General features: G+C 40.9%; 2 protein-coding genes across 2 annotated transcripts; one reads left to right on the forward strand and one right to left on the reverse strand.

Annotated features, from left to right (window-relative positions):
- Positions 1-1,914: 1,914 nt before the first annotated feature.
- Positions 1,915-13,422, forward strand: LOC147155562 (alanine aminotransferase 2-like). Its single transcript, XM_086065814.1, has 12 exons — positions 1,915-2,080; positions 2,172-2,349; positions 8,463-8,552; positions 8,667-8,775; positions 8,921-9,054; positions 9,963-10,206; positions 10,396-10,475; positions 10,573-10,709; positions 10,995-11,169; positions 11,954-12,109; positions 12,174-12,286; positions 12,365-13,422. The coding sequence occupies exons 2-12, from the start codon at positions 2,203-2,205 to the stop codon at positions 12,453-12,455; spliced, it is 1,476 nt and encodes a 491-aa protein (XP_085921940.1). The 5' UTR covers positions 1,915-2,080; positions 2,172-2,202; the 3' UTR covers positions 12,456-13,422.
- On the reverse strand, positions 12,747-16,596 carry pdia4 (protein disulfide isomerase family A, member 4). Its single transcript, XM_086065813.1, has 10 exons — positions 16,312-16,596; positions 15,873-16,032; positions 15,542-15,747; positions 15,225-15,363; positions 14,838-15,043; positions 14,611-14,769; positions 14,013-14,164; positions 13,782-13,938; positions 13,477-13,710; positions 12,747-13,388 (listed from the first exon to the last, which is right to left on the reverse strand). The coding sequence occupies exons 1-10, from the start codon at positions 16,385-16,387 to the stop codon at positions 12,976-12,978; spliced, it is 1,902 nt and encodes a 633-aa protein (XP_085921939.1). The 5' UTR covers positions 16,388-16,596; the 3' UTR covers positions 12,747-12,975.
- Between the last annotated feature and the right edge of the window lie 359 nt (positions 16,597-16,955).

Consider the following 16,955-nt stretch of genomic DNA (forward strand, 5'->3'; position numbering starts at 1 on the left):
ATGTCAATATATTTATGTGGTCTAGCACTCATGGCAACAGTTGTTGGTGAGGACGTGTTTATAAAAATGTATCCCAGCTCAATTCAAAAGTGGTTTTGCGGTCCATTGAGGAAACTGAGCTGCGATGCAAATCCTTGCAATTTGGCCTTTGTAAAGATGGCATACAATGGGTCAATAGAACACTTTGTGTGCTGTCTGATGCTGCCCACAAGCATGCACACAAACTGTTTTTAGTTTCAGGGTATCAAATGTCTTTCCTACGCCCCTTCCAGGACATCTGTGCTAGATTTAATGGTCACATACATACTTTGAATACTTCACACTCACACACAAAAGCAAGCTCTCTAAGACAATTTCGAAAACAATGTAAAAATGTTCAATGATAGTAAATTAGATTAATTTCCATCCCAATTACCCATGTGACTATAACATAAACAGGGAGGCCTCAATTTTACATTAGTATTAAAAACTCTGCCCCGCTATAGTGATTATTATTTACAGAGTTGCTTTTGCTTTTACTCACTGTGACTTAGTTTTATTTATATTCTAACCTGACTGAACAATTGATGACATCCTCTGCTTTTGAGACAGGAGCGATGCTACGTGGTGACCAGGGGTGACCATGTCCATCCCTTGGCACTCTCTTGGCTCTGATTGGCTAATAACTTGAAATCAGTGCATGAAATAGAAGTAGTACATAAAGCCAATTGAGACAATTGCGCCCATACTGTTGAGCCTCATTTGAACTATTGTAATGTTATCTGGAATAATACTTACACTACATTTACTGCTTAATTAGTCATATTGAGAGAAAAAAACAAACCAAAGAGTGATATCCTTGTCTAAACATAATTCTCCTACAAATGCACTTTTCCATGGATATGGTCTCCTTAACCTTCCCGAGTGTAATCTTTTTCACAATCTATGCACAATGTACAATGTGGTTTGCAAGCTAAATACTTGTTGCTGTGATTTTGTTCGACCAATACATTAAAACGGGAAATATAGGAAATTTAAATGTACTCATTTTAGCATATGTTATAGAAGTCCACAAATAGATAGAATATACTGGACAATGATGTAAAACAATCTGCCTCATTTTCCATATTTAAAAGAAAACTGCTACTTAGAAGTTATGCATCCGATGGTTTTGCAGTCTAGTTACTCTCAGGGTTGAAAATGTATCTCTTGTACATGGATCACTGAGGTTAAGAAGGTAAAATGTGCATGAATATGGTTTACCGCATCTGTTTTACAAAGTAGGACCACACTGAAAATTATTAGTTTTATGTCTCTTCCTTGTAAACTATGATGTGATTACCTTGCGCTGCAAGCTTTTTTTGTAAATTAACCTAATTATGTCAGTGCAATGTTAACATTTGTAAGGTGGTGGTGTGCTGGACCCTTTTTGATAAGATTAGAGCTTCAGAGGGATTTAATTTTTCACTATGTGGCTGGCTGCTCACTCAGCAATATTTTTGTCTTGTTAAACAAGTAAACAAACAAAAATAAACAAAAAGCAAAGCAACTGCAAATAAACTGGCTTTATATAATAAATTAATTTCAGCAAAATGTTGTTTTTTTAATTAGACCTTTTTTTCCTGCTTGAGTAGCAGTACTTGTCTAAAGTGTTGTGTTCCCCTGACCAGACCACCTCACTTAATAATTTCTGCCTACGCCCCTGCGAAGTCCTTGCCAGAAAAATCAAATCCTTCAAAACTCACTAAAATGCAAGTAGTAATAGCTTAAGACATTGCTGTATCAATGTTCTCAAGGCGGATTTCGTGATACAGCTCCTGCGGTTTTGCGCGAAACTGTGCCTAATGATGTGTCCTGTAAGTGCGTATTGAGAGATGTATCTGTTTTCCGACAGGACATGAAGGCGTCACGCGCCTCATTGAAAGTTGTAAAAGACGTCAACCAACCGCGCGCTCCGCATGGTGAATGCGTGTGTGGTGTGTGTGTCAATATGAGAAGGCAACAGGCTCAACTGTCACTTGAGGCTCAGAAGAGTTGCGGAGAGGAACGACAACAATACCGCTGCCCTCATCCGTCGCCCTTTCTCGGCTTTGAACCACAGGTAAACATCCCTTTCCACGTTTATCCCCTTGTGGACACGTGTTCGGTTAATTTCACGCACCTTGACTTTTGTTCTGTTTTGTTTGTTTCAGGTACTGACAAGTCCAGCACAGCGTTGACAAAATGTCTCAGACTGACGTCAACGGGGCGTCTAGCCGGGGGAAGGTGCTCACTATGGACACTATGAACCCCAACGTCAAGCGTGTGGAGTACGCGGTTCGTGGAGCCATAGTGCAGCGGGCGGTCAAGATAGAGAAGGAGCTCAAAGAGGTAATTAAAAGTCAAGTGTGACGAAACGAAACACTATTTGTTGAGCTAGCAAATAACTATACATTTACAGTAAAAACAGTTCCCGCTCTTTTATTGATGGCCACACATCAGCCGGTGTTATATTGTTTGCTTATGCGTGACCAGGAAGTACATTTCCGTCAAAATATGTCACGTTCATGAGAGTTGTACCTACTTATGACGACGACGTATGACTAAAGTAATTCGACTTATGTCGGAACGCGTCGTTGTAAAGTCTTAATTACAGCACAGCACGGTGCATATGTGGTTTGCATGTCTGCCTTACACTTATGACATTCAGCTTTTGAATCTGTATGTTGGTCTTCCTGTGTAGAGTTTGCATGTTCAGTTCTACTTCCTTACGCAATACAAAAATATGCTACATGTTATATTCAATGAAGACTCTAAATTGGTCAGATAGTTGTGGTTATATATCTATACCATTTCAAGGTGTGGCCCCTGCTAGCCCAAAGTCAGCTGGGATAGGGTTCAGCTGACCCCAATTGAATTTCTGAGAAACACTTCTAGACCGTTAAATCATAACAATCTAATGAAAAACAGAAAATACAGCGATAACTGATGACTTACTTGTAAGACGCATTATATGCGACCATGGATATTAATCGGGTATAAAATTTACAATTGTCAGCCCAGACTGTTTTCCGACCAGACTTGAAATGGACTTTTATCACACCCAACAGTAGGAAAGAAGTTAGCAGAAGGATTTAGTGTAATTTTGGTGGACATCTTTCACGTAATATCATGAAGACAATGGAGGAAGTGTTGTGTACTTGTATACCTCGAAGCGGTCTTGGAACTGTTGCTCCTGAACAAGATTAAGCTCTCGTTAATTGATTTTTAATAGCCGCTCATTCAATTCAATTACTGATCTGTATTAAATATAAATACATCTTAGTCAAAACAGCACCATTTGGTCCAGTCACCACCACTGATAGTACAGTAACTATATATACAATATTTGATTTGCAAGCCAAAGATCCCCAGACAAAGAAATAGCCTGAGAAGTAAAATGTTGATTATTTTTTAGCACATCCCAGGAATTCCTAGTAGATATTCTCTATATTGGTCTCGGTTTCGTGTTGCAATCGAAGACTCTTGTTTCGGTGTCGGACGGGGCAGATTACGTATTTTTTTAATTTTTTTTTTATCAAGACCAGGCCAGTACTGCTGTAATCAGTGAGAAACACAGAATGCAGGTGCTGCACTGCCTTGCTGAAGTGCCTGGAGTGCCATGCCCCCTGGACACAGAAAGTGGATGAAGACCATTGGAGGCGCAATGCCCATGAAAAATTTGAAAAAAATGTCAGCAAACTCATCAGTAGTTAAGTCTGGTTTCCAAAACCATAAGGAGTATATTTCCCAAGCGACATGTAGGCGGAAACACTCTACAACACTCAAAAACAACATAGCAGAATTTGATTTTGTTCCAAATGTAATGGAAAAAGCGATACTAGTCATTTTGTTCTGTTTTTTTTCCATTTTATTTTGTTTTTGTTTTGTGTAATGATTTTTCTTTAATATATACAGTCTTGATCTTGTCTGGGTCTTGAACCCCAAAGTCTTGGTCTTGACTCGGTCTTGACCTACAAAAGTCTCGGTCTTGACTTGTTCTTGACCTCCAAATGTCTTGGTCTTGTCTGGGTCTTAACCCCCAAAAGTCTTGGTCTTATCTTGGTCTTGATACTCTCTAGTCTTGGTCTTGTCTGGGTCTCGATCTCCAAAATTCTTGGTCTTTTCTGGGTCTTGAACCCCAAAAGTCTTGGTCTCGTCTGGGTTTCGACCTCCAAAAGTCTTGGTCTTGACTCTGTCTTGACCTGCAAAGGTCTTGTCTCGGCCTTGACTTCCAAAGTGTTGGTTTGATCTTGTCTGGGTCTTGAATGGCAAGTCTCCAAAAGTCTTGGTCGTATCTCAGTCTCGACTTCCAAAAGTCTTGATCGTGTCTCAGTCCCATCTTCCAAAAATCTTGTCTGTTTTAACCTCCAAAAGTCTTGGTCTTGTCTTGGTCTTGATACTCTCTAGTCTTGGCCTCGTCTGGGTCTCGACCTCCAAAAGTCTTGGTCTCGACCTCCAAAAGTCTTGGTCTCGACCTCCAAAAGTCTTGGTCTTGACCTCCAAAAGTCTTGGTCTTGTCTGGGTCGTTTGGTATGATCTTTACTACAACACTAGTAGATACTATGCAAATATGGCTGTAAGTTGCATTGGAGATGACATCAGGTCACATGGTGTGTAATTTCGCAGCGTCAATGCGTACTGCTCTAATCTGTTCTTTGATTAAATCCATTTAAGAAACGGTAATGTAGCCATCCCTAACGGGGGATTTTGAACATGTACACGTTTTTACTGAGAATGTCTCTGACCTACATAGACTGAAGTCCAAAGTGATGTTGGACTTGTTTTTTTCCCTCCCGCAGTGCAAACATGATCTCCTATAACTTTCTCCTGTGGTCATATTGATCCACTGTGTTCTGCTAGGCATGCGTTACAGTGAGACTTTTGAGCGCTGTAATGCAACACTCACTGCAGTCTTTCGTCCTCAAAGCGCCCTAAGTGCTTTAGCCTGATTTGACTGCCGAGTCCTGGGTTGTGGAGGAGGATGTGGTCTATCTGGAAAATATATTACATAAGAAGTGAGGGAACATTCTCTGGCCTCTTTTGTCTCACTGGCTTCGTGCGGCTCTCTCCTCGACACAGCCAACAGAGTTCATTGGACGACACTCTCGCTGTGAGGCCCAGCAGCGTCAATTTTTTTTCTCCCTGTCAGAAGCTTCATAGAAAGCCACGCAAGTGATTGATGCTTTGTTTTGTTTTGTTTTGTGCTCATTCAAGAAAAACAAACACTGCTCTATCTATCTTTACGTGGATAACATGAAATTAAATGATTTAAAACTATATTTAAAATGTATTTTTAACAATGGAGGGCCATTGAAAAGGTTGTTAATTGCAGAGATGCGATTCCAGAAAAGATGAAGAAAACAAACAAACAAACAAACAAACAAACAAACAAACAAACAAACAAACAAACAAACGGTAATATGTAAAAACATATCAATGCAATTAGGGAATGTCATTTGATTAGATTTCATTGATAAACTCTAAATATAATAAATTGATGATCACTTGAGTTTTATTTCACTTTTGTTTCAAGGAATGAAAAAATGTCTTGAGAATGAGGCAACGCCCCTCCGCTGGATGCAGCAAAGTTATGCACTCTATTTTGCATCAGTTCCGTCAAGACGTCACCACTTAATTCCATACATCAATTATGTCTATCCCTAATAGCAAATACCCAGATATGTGCACACAAATGGAGAAAATAATAGTTCACCAGATTAAAGGGTATTTGCTAGATCTTTAATTCTGTAAGTCAAGTATTACGTCTCAATAAGTGTTTTTTTTTTTTAAACGATGCTGTTTTTTAATTGGTAATGAACATTTAGATCAGGGCCACTTTCACCAAAATGTGATCTCAAGTAGACTGCGCCAGTATATCTGTGGCCTAATGAGCTATTATTGATAGCTTGTTGTTGTTATTGACAACACAGGCCAAAATATTTCCAGTTTTTTTTTGGGCCGTACAAATAATTACAAGTACATTCTGATAATATTCCCATTTATTATTATCATTATTAATATTTTATTAGCAGAAATTTCTTGAGCGTAAAATTTTTGCGTCAAATCCTCAGTAACGGCCACATTTTAGAATGACATTTAAGTGGCCCTTTAGTGGACAAAATTAGCAACACTTAAAAAAAATTGCTGTTTGTGTTCCTTCCTTATGGGCCAGATTGGACCCCCTGATGGGCCTGTTCTGGCCCGCGGGCCGTATGTTTAGCACCTCTGGTTTCAAGGCTGAAGTTATCTGAGCATGAGTTTCCTGCCAGATCTCTGACTGGAACAGTTTTAATGGCAGCTCAGCAGATTTGACGTGTGTGCGTATATGTGCGCTGGTGTGTATGGGCGTGATTGTGACCCGAGTTGACCTTGGCCTAGATATTTGCCATCCGAATGTCTATAAGCCCATTTGGCCGAAGCATTGTCAGCGGAAAGAAAGCAAGCAACTCAAATGTGATTGATGAAAATATTGTATAAGATTTATCATGACGAGGTCAGTCTGCGTGGAAGGTGCTTATAGTAAGATACATAGTAAAATGTAAACTAAGCAGCGTCGTTTCCTGCCTCGCTGGCCTGCCTGCTTCGCAGGTCCGCGTTGTGTAATCAGCGCCTGGTGGCTCCCGTCCTCAACAGCAGCCTCTTTGTGACTTGAGTAAATGCACGGGACTAAAAAGAAACATGAGGCATCCAATCATCCGTTTTCAAAGTATTTATGCAACAACTTATTTTCCCAGACACATGAAAGCAACATATAACTGTCTCCTAATGACGTCTGCAATTACAGCCACCAAACAAGCGTGTCAAATGAGGATTTTGACGGATGCGTATGTTCGCATGGAAGACAAAGTCCATTTCGACATGAGCAGCTTGCAAAGTCCATTGTCACATTGCATCATCTGATAAACGACAGCAGCTGCAGCATGCTGGCAGACACGCAGAAACCAAAGCAGAGCTCACGAGGTCTAATCAGGACAAAGAGAACAATAAATAAAGGATGAGCTCAAGATCAATGCTAAGCGGATGGGGAGGAAAATAAAACCAAAAAGAGGCACAAGAGTATTAGATTTGATTTACCACAAAACATTTTTTGCAGCTCTCCTTGAAAGTGTGGCAACTGTTCCTATTCAGAGTCTCAAAAAAGCTCAGACACACCATTGAAAGACGATGCATGCACAAGAGTAAAGGTTCCATTTAGCAGATGAATACAAATATCTCCAAGGTGATTTACATGCTGCACCATCAGCCACTCGCAAATGTCTGCTCCTGTGCTCAGTCTGTGCGTCTGTGGTTAAAAGTGAAGTCATTACAGCATCACAGTCGTTAAGTGCCTCTGCTGCGATGACCTCCATGATTTGGAATCTGATCAGCACAAGCCATTTTGACAACTTGCCGGGAAAGAGGCAGGCTAGTTTTATGGGGGGATAGACAGATTATCGGCACCGATATTCAGCATTTTGTCGAATATTGGCATTAGCCATTTTGAGGAATCATATGGCCGATAATAGAGCCATTTAAAAAAGTGTTAACTTCAGGGGACTAATTATTTAAATTTTCAGAGATACCTTCTTTTTTGTTTGAAATTAAAACTAAGATAAGTACAAATTTTAATACTTCATATATTTTAAAATTTTGGAAAATTTTATTTACTGTAGAAAACAATAGGGAGCTATTTACTTAAGTTTGTATTTTACTTTTGAAGACATGCTAGTGCAACTTTGATTTTTAAAACAAAGATGTATTTTCATAAAGATTTTTTTTTTAACCCAATATTTTACGAACCCTAAAAGTTGTACAACAAACATATGCAAAAAAAAAAAAAAAGATCTGGAGTTTGTAAATGTTCAAATTTTGATGCCAATATTTTTCCTTTTAGTGAAAATGAATATCAGCTCCAAATATCGGTTATCGGCGTCCTTGACTACTAATAATCAGTATATATATTGGCCCTGAAAAAAACATATTGGTCTATCTCTGGTGTTTGTTTTTTAAGATGGCAGCAAATGACGACTTTTGTCCAAATCTCCTGAAGCTCCTCAACTCACTTCAACATAATTACTTGCCATCAAGACATGCCAAAGCACAAAAAAAGCAGGTCATAGGTCAGATTTTTAGCAAATAAGGGGAAATAGGGTAAAAAAGAAAATCTGCAAATAGTAAAATTCGCTGATGCAGTTGAATGTCCATTCACACAACTGTAATGCTAACATTTACATTTGCTAACATTGATCCAACAAGATCGTTACTGTAAAAAAAAGTAGTGGTCTTATGCCAGAGAAATGATTGTACAGTCAGTGAATGAAGCCCTGCCCATTGAGTAGAATGATTGCCCTGCCTGCAATTTGGCAGATATTTTTACAGCATTGTTGGCATTACTTAAGTTGTATTCTAGCCCATTATATGAATAAACGCACCACTTAGTGTGATTGATTGTGCTTAACTCTTGCCTTGCATTTTCCATGCAGGGTGCCAAGAAACCTTTCACTGAAGTTATTAAGGCCAACATAGGTGACGCCCATGCAATGGGCCAGAAGCCGATCACGTTTCTCAGACAGGTTGGACAACTGTGCTTCACAATGACGAGTGTTCAAGGATTATGTAACAAAAAAAAATATATATAATCATATTCATATATACAGTCCACTGCACATGTTTTGTTTGTCTTGCAGGTGCTAGCAATGTGTGCTTATCCTGACCTCTTAAAAAATGACACATTTCCAGCGGACGCCAAGCAACGGGCACAGCGGATTCTCCAGGCCTGCGGAGGTCACAGTATAGGTCAGAAGTGAACACACACCCTTAACTCAGTCAACCATTTGCTTCACCTCCTCTCCATGCGTTACCATTTTGTGCTCTCATCAATAATTGACTTTGTGAATAAACAAGAAATCCGGCTGAACACTAAAGTCAATTTTCATTCAAGGTGCTTACAGTGCCAGCCAGGGCATCGAGTGCATCCGTCAGGATGTCGCACGCTATATCGAGAAGAGAGATGGCGGGATCCCGTCCAGTCCGGACAACATCTTCCTTTCCACCGGGGCCAGCGACGCCATCGTGGTATGATGAAGTAATCTGCTTGAAGTCATCAGTTCGCCACATCAGTTCTATGGTTATGACAAAAACCATTCCACTTGCACAGTCGTTAATTATATACCCTGCTGTACTTTGCACATCTCTGTCTTCACTCCACAAGTGTCTATATCAGGTTTTTTTTTTAGATAAAATATCTTTAAAATAAATTCAGGATTTAGATTTTTTTTTTTTTAAGAAAAAATAAATATTCAAGAGTCCAAATTTTTAAGTTGTCAGAAATAGAGATAAAAAAGGTGGATGAAAGTCTTTCTTTTAAATTACATAAAAATGTCCAAAAAGGAAGAGGAAAAGCATAAATGTCCATAAAATTGCCAAAAATGGCAGAAAATTGAACATTCAAAAAGTAAATAAATTAATAAGTAAATAAATAAATATTGTCCAAAAATAAATGAAGAAAGACAGAAAATTCGCATAAAATGTCGTTGGAATTGCATAAAAAACAAAAGTCAAAAAATTTAGTTTAGAAAAAAAAGCAGAAAAGAAAACATTCAAAAAGTAACTATACAATATAAAAAAACAAAAGAAATCACGAAAATTACCATGAAATGTACACAAAATTGCCAAAAATGTCTGATTTTTTTTTAAAGCTAACAAAAATGTAAACTGTTAAATTAACTATAAAAAGTTCAGAAACAAGACTATATCCCAAAAATTACCATTTAAATGTTTACAAAATTGCCAGAAATGTCAGAAAATTGATAGTAATAAAGGCACAAAAGTGTCCCAAAAAATGGCCATCTCTTGTTATTTCTTGGGCCCTCTGTACATCATTAAGCTAATAGTAACACATAGCATTACACCTAGATTGAAAATACGCAAAAATCTTTTGGTTCGCGACAGTTTCAAACTTTCTTCCTCCCTCTCGACCCCAGACCATGCTGAAGTTGATGGTGGGCGGCGAGGGTCGCACCCGCACAGGAGTAATGATCTCCATCCCCCAGTATCCGCTGTACTCGGCCGCCATCGCCGACCTGGGCGCCGTGCAGATCAGTTATTACTTGGATGAGGACAAATGTTGGAGCCTGGACGTGGCCGAGTTGCAAAGGGCCCTCCAAGCGGCGAGGGAGCACTGTAATCCACGTGTGCTCTGCATCATCAACCCCGGAAATCCCACTGGTGATCTTTTTTTACTATCTGACATTTATTAAGTTGTAGATTGGGGAGCAGTTATGATACCTGTAGCTTAAAATTGTTGACTCGTACATACTCATTCATTTCTTTTTTATGCTCGTATTTTATTGCAACATAAAAAGCGAGCATCTCTTGAAGATAATTATTTTAAAATCTGTGTATCTCGTTTTGCAGGTCAGGTCCAGAGCAGGCAGTGCATTGAAGATGTGATCCGTTTTGCAAAAGAGGAACGCCTCTTCCTCATGGCTGATGAAGTAATTATGAAAATGTCATTATAGTGATAATAATGTATAGAGGCTTGTCTTTGATGAATACTGTTATGAACTTGGTATTATTTCCACTTGTTTTTAGGTCTACCAAGACAACGTGTATGCAGAAGGCTGCAAGTTTGACTCCTTTAAGAAGGTGCTGTTTGAGATGGGACCCGAGTACTCTAGTACTGTCGAGATGGCCTCCTTCCACTCCACCTCCAAATGCTACATGGGAGAGTGAGTTGCCACCAGAAGAATACAAAATGCATTGCTCAATATTATGTTATGAAAAAAATATGCCTCCATACGAGCAATGCAATAGATTATATATCAATTAAATAAAAAAATGGTACCAAGCAGGTTGAACCCACAATCCAGTTCATGCAGGTGCAGCAAACCTCATTTTCCATGTTGTTGCCATACAACATTTTTGAGTTCAGATTATCTCTTATTTCACATTCATTCAAGTGGAAAAGCTAAACTGAAGCTTCTTGCACTCACCATTGTGTCTGTGGCGATCAGGTGTGGATTCCGTGGAGGATACATGGAGATAGTCAACATGGACCCGGCGGTGAAAGCCCAACTTCTCAAACTGGTTTCAGTGCGCTTATGCCCCCCCGTCCCTGGGCAGGCTCTCCTCGACTTGGTGGTGAATCCCCCTCAGCCTGATGAGCCCTCCTACACCACTTTCATGAAGGTCTGAATAGACATAACCACAAAATGCTGCTCGCATGCAAATGTGACCTTTACCATAACACAAAAATTTAACTTTATTTCATGCTGTCATCATAATCAGCCCAAGTTAGACATGTTCTGGAAATATGAAGCGTTTTAAGATTATTATTTTCTTTTTTGAGACTGCAAAAGTCATTTCCAAAGTGTTGTAATGCAGTCTGAGTGAATCAGATCTATAGTAATGTCAAACTACAGCATGGCTCCAAAATCCATTATAAGGATACTTTAGTGGGTCCATTAGTCTGGGCCCATAAAAGATCTGTGGTATTTACTGTGTACAATCTGCAATAGTTTGAATTAGTTCTCATCCCTAGTAAATAGTGAAGGAAATGTCAACTTTTGCAACTGCATTGACATTGTTACATGTACTACCACCAATATCCTTCAGGGGGTGCACTTGTCAAACAAAACTAACTATGTTTCAAGCTGGACCTGTAATCTTCAGTGGTGTCATTTTTCTAAAAGGTAGATATTTTATTGGACCTCATTAGACTAGTCTGGTCAGTGAATTTTTGCTAATACGTTTTTTTAAATGTCATTTTGGCGGGAGAAATTACAATAAGACTCTCACGTCATGCCTGCATTGGCCATAAGAGGGTGACAAAATCAATGCATTGGCTCAAGCCCACACCACTCAACATGCTGGTAAAGCTTTTGTCAGGTTGGAAAAAGCTCACCAGCTCTGAATTGCACCCATGTGATATGACATGCATTTTCACTGTTGACAAATTTGAATGTCCTCATAGGAACGTACGGCAGTGTTGGACGCCTTGGCGGAGAAGGCCAGGATGACTGAGCAGATTTTCAACACAGTACCAGGTATTACATGTAATCCTGTGCAGGGCGCCATGTACACGTTCCCGCGCATCACTCTACCTCAGAAGGCCATCGACAAGGCCAAGGTGTGTTCATTGGTTTCAGATTCCAGTTGAATTCCTTTTACTGAGCACCATGTTGACTTGGCAGGAGGAAGGCCAAGTGCCTGACATGTATTACTGCATGAGGCTGCTGGAAGAAGAGGGCATCTGCCTTGTGCCAGGGAGCGGCTTCGGCCAAAGAGAGGGAACTTTCCATTTCAGGTCAGTACATTCACAGGCGGCATTGAATTAAAAACAACCCCAACGTTAACAGAAACTGAGTTATCTTCCTCTGTCCAGGATGACCATCTTACCACCGACAGAGAAATTAAAGATAGTACTGCAGAAGATCAGCGCCTTCCACCAGCGCTTCACTCAAGAGTTTTCTTAACAGTCCACTTTTAACCGTTCCAAGTACCAATCTTCGAAAAGTGCCTTTGCATCTGTCCATTATACTAAGTAGTTTTTAGAATAGCATATATAAACGTTCATAATGCATGATGCACTTTTCTGAACAGTAACCTTGCGCTAACTGCCTTGCCGTCCCACTACGAAATGCTGCTGTCAAACTAATGATTCGACTGCCATTTAAAAAAGGTGCCAACTGAAATGTAAAAAGCACTTTTTAAATGTGATTAAATTGTACCCTTTGCTGTTTTTCATACAATCAAGAGGAGTCAAATTGGAGCGTTGGCCCACAGAGCCACCATTTTATTTTTATTTAAAAACCCTCAGAGCTCACATGCTTTATAAAAAGCAGAAAAAACTGAACAAACTAAAACGATGGATGAACTCTGTAATCCTCATAGCAACTCAGTAACATTTAAACTGATGCTTGATTCCCTTCACCTTCCCACGTGTCCCTGGGCCACTTGTTTGGACGTTCCCCGGCACAGTTTAGTCCATACTGTTCACAGTTCGTCTCTTGTGTGGGACAACTTGGTGGCATGCTTTTCCAAAAACTTACTGAATCCATCCACTGTTCTGTCACCACCTTCAAACTTGACAGGCTTGTGTTTGCCATCGCTCGGCGCAAAGTATATCGTGGGGAAACCTTCAACTTTGTACTTGTCGTTCGGAATGTCATTAGCGGTGGCATCCATCTTGGCAATCACAAGGTTCTTCTCACTTTTGTACTTCTTTGCTAAAGCTAAGTATTCAGGCTCCAGTTTTTTGCAGTGTCCGCACCAAGGAGCGTAAAACTCGATGAGGACGTCCTTCTGGGTATCCATGACTACCTCATCGAAGGTTTTTCCTACCACGTTGACAGGTCCTTTGTTGTTCTTCGGGACGGGCTGGGACTTGATGATGGGCTTCAGCTTTCCTGTTGACATAAATGCACGTGATTTGTTCTACAATGTGTGACTGAACATTTTTGTTAATCATTAAAAAAAAAAAAAAAAAAAACTCACCCTTTTTGAAACCCATAACAAATTCCCTCAGCACGTCAGAGTCAAAGTCATCAGGCTCCATGGCAAACTTTTTCCCGCCATCAGCCAGAATACCGACGTTGACGTCCTCGCCGCTCTCGCTCAAACCCAAACTCTTCAGCTCGTCTGCGTAGTCTTCCTCGTCGGCAATGACAAACGTGTACTCGGGGAAGTCGTGGGCCACCTCCAGCACCTTCGACCTCCAGAACTGAGTGGCTAAACATGCACAACACTCATTTCAATCACAAGATTGACTACAAGCGCAGACTTAGGCAACTACGACGTACCTTTCCTGTAGTCAAAGCTAAAATCAACGCCGTAGTACACAACTACAAGCGGCCGCTTTGTGTAGCGCTTGGCATCATTGCTTGGCTTTCTGTGGCCCACCAGAGAGATCACGTGCTTCTTGAAGAACTCTTGTACATCTGACACTGATGTCGAGTCCTGGCAGGGACAAAAAGCAGTAACATTAGTGACTATAGTAACTACATGCGTGCGCGGGAAGGGGGACTCTTTACCTTTACTGGAAGTGTATGAGAGGCAGGCTCATATTTAGAGTGGAACCTTTCTGGCTGGGCGATGACCACCTGACCAGGTGATGCTTTGAGCAGTTTGGCCACCTCGGAGCGGAAGGTGTGACGGAAAGTTAAGTCTTCCCTCAGTGAATTACCTGCCATGCAAACAGCAGCCATTGTGAAAGTCAACCTTAAAACATATCTTGACAATAATGTGTTATGTGACCTCACTAGACATTCTGATTAATATTACATTTGTGGAACATGAGTTATGAGTCATTTTTATCCATCTCAGGGGGTAGCCATTTTGCCACTTGCTGTCGACGGAAGATGACATCACAGTTGCTGAGGGCTCAGGCAACGACCAATCACAGCTCACCTGAGCAACTGTGATGTAATTTTCACTCGACAGCAAGTGTCAAAATGGCCGCTGTCTGATATTGGTAAAACTGCTTGATTTTGCAGTATTTACCAAAATACCATGTCAAGACAAGTGGGGGTGCATAGAACATTTTGTCAAGATTTTTTGGGGTGGTTGACTTCCCCTTTAATTTAAATTTTATGTATCAAAAGTATGGTGATGAAGACTAGTCCTACTTACAAGCCTCGATGTAGGTCTCATACGCCGCATCCTGTTCACTGGAGAAAATGCCGACAATGACCGCATCATCGCCATCTTTCAGAAGCTCCTGCACTTGTTTGGCAGCCTGCACCTGCTTGGATGGAGGCCCCGCCTGCTCGCCCATGTAGTCCACAATACCTGCAGGCAAAGCAGGACCTAAGCACAAACCTACTTTGGGGCAGCCATGCAGCATGGATGCCACGTACCGTGCTGCTCTCTGGGCCCGTTGTAGTCGAACACTTTGCCCTTCCTGAAGATCTTGAGGGTGGGGTAGCCGGTGACGTCGAAGCGGGAGGCGATCTCGTTCTCCGCGGTGGCGTCCACTTTGGCGAGAGGGATGGGCGGCAAGCGGCGGCTCAACTCTTGGGCTGCCTTCTCGTACTCGGGAGCCAGACGCTTACAGTGTCCACACCTGGACGCGATACACAAACATGGTGATTTGGTTACTTTCTCTCAGACATACATTCGGAATGCAAACTACAATTTCTGGACCTAACTTTATCATTGTATTTTTACTCTGGAATCAAAATATTTTTTATTGTGAATTGAAGCACTTTTAAGGGTGGTTTTAGTAAAGCAGTCGGCTGACTTACCACTGTGCATAAAACTCCACCAGGATGATGTCAGCATTGTTGACCATCTCATCAAAGTTGTCCTTGGTCAGCACCAGCGTGGCCTCGGGTGGGGGCTTCCAGTCTGGCTGAGAAATCTCTTGCACGCGGGCCACGATAGCTGCAGACAAGGAGCAAGATTGAAGTCTCTGTTGACTAGTATCAAAGTGCTAGGACACAAATTTTAACTCATTAGTGATACCCCAAAAATGTTAAGGTCCTGTTCACTTGTATTTTTGAATGAGCAAAATATTAATCAGCATTAATGCCTCTGTTAAAACATTGCCTATGTCCCTTACCCTTCTCTGTCCTGTCTCCATCGTAATCCACAGGTTCACCTCCTTTCAATATTTTGATGGTGGGATAGCCCGACACCTCAAACCTGCTTCCCAAATCCTTCGCCTCGGTGGCGTCCACTTTTGCCACCGGAATGGGAGGATCATTCTCCTTCAGGGTCTGCGCTATTTTCTCGTATTCTGGCGCAAACTGTTTACAGTGGCCGCACCTACACAAAAGTGCATGTGTACATGAAACCAAGATGACTAAAATATATCTCGTCAACATTCTTCCTGGACACCGATCCCCTTTTAGATTACAGCATGTATATTGTTCATGTTTTCATAAAGGTACCATGGAGCATAGAATTCGATGAGCACGGTGTCTTTGCCCTCCATGAATTTATCAAAGTTGCCATCGTTAAGAATCAGAACGCCATTCTCCTCTTTGACTTCTGTGTCGTCGTCAACTTCTTCCACTTCGTTACTCTCGTCTTCCTCATCCTCCTCGTATTCTTTTGGAACAAGGAGGAGAAACATGGAAGAATTAGCCGAAAGAATCGTTCTGGTGGTTTGACGCCACGAAAACAAACCATGCTCCAAAATGATGTGAAAACGTTTAATGCAGTTTTCTTCACTCACCTGACAAAACGAGCTGACGTTTGGCTGCTACAATTTTGATGTTAGGTTGCTAACATCGCCAGCAATAAATTATATCAAATATGTGTGTGGAACTCAGCGTTCCTATTGCAAAATGCAAATGAATGCTATGAGTATTACGTTTCTAAACTCACCATCTTCACATCTGCATACAGTCATTAAGTGAGCAACGCCGAGCAGCACAATGAACAGCAACGCAGTCCTCTTCATTGTCCAAAGACGTTTGGCCTCGTTAGTAATGGTTAATTTGGTAGTATTCGTTTGAATGTCATCAAATTTAAATAGGCTGGGTCAATCGCGATTTATAACCGCAGGGCAGCCTTTAGCTTTGTGGTGTCGCACAAGCTAATAATCACTTTGCTAATCAGTAATCACAACGCTCACCAGCACCGCCTCCTCCAGTCTGCGACTTGTCTGACTTGCCACGATTTGATTGGCCGTCGTCGGTGCCCTTTGTCCAATGGCAAGCCGCCACTCCACGAACCAACAGAAAACGTACACGCACATGATTGGTCAGTTTTGTTAAAACGTTTCCTCCTTGAATTTCGAAATGAGCTTTGTTATGTGCACTTTCGAAGCGTTTTTATTCAAAGGAGAAAACCTTTTTTTATTTTTTATTACATAATTAATGTTCATGTTCTTCATCGTAGTGTGAAAATAATAAGCTTGGTGCTTTTCGTGTTTAATTAACGACTGCAGAACTTTAATGGCTGTACAAAATCGGTTTCTGAGTCAAATTATCAACACAAGTACAGACTTATGTTGTTTGCTCGGTATG

The sequence above is a fragment of the Leptonotus elevatus genome, chromosome 21 (assembly GCF_054856555.1).
Source record: "Leptonotus elevatus isolate MCC_2025b chromosome 21, RoL_Lele_1.0, whole genome shotgun sequence".
Lineage (NCBI taxonomy): Eukaryota > Metazoa > Chordata > Actinopteri > Syngnathiformes > Syngnathidae > Leptonotus > Leptonotus elevatus.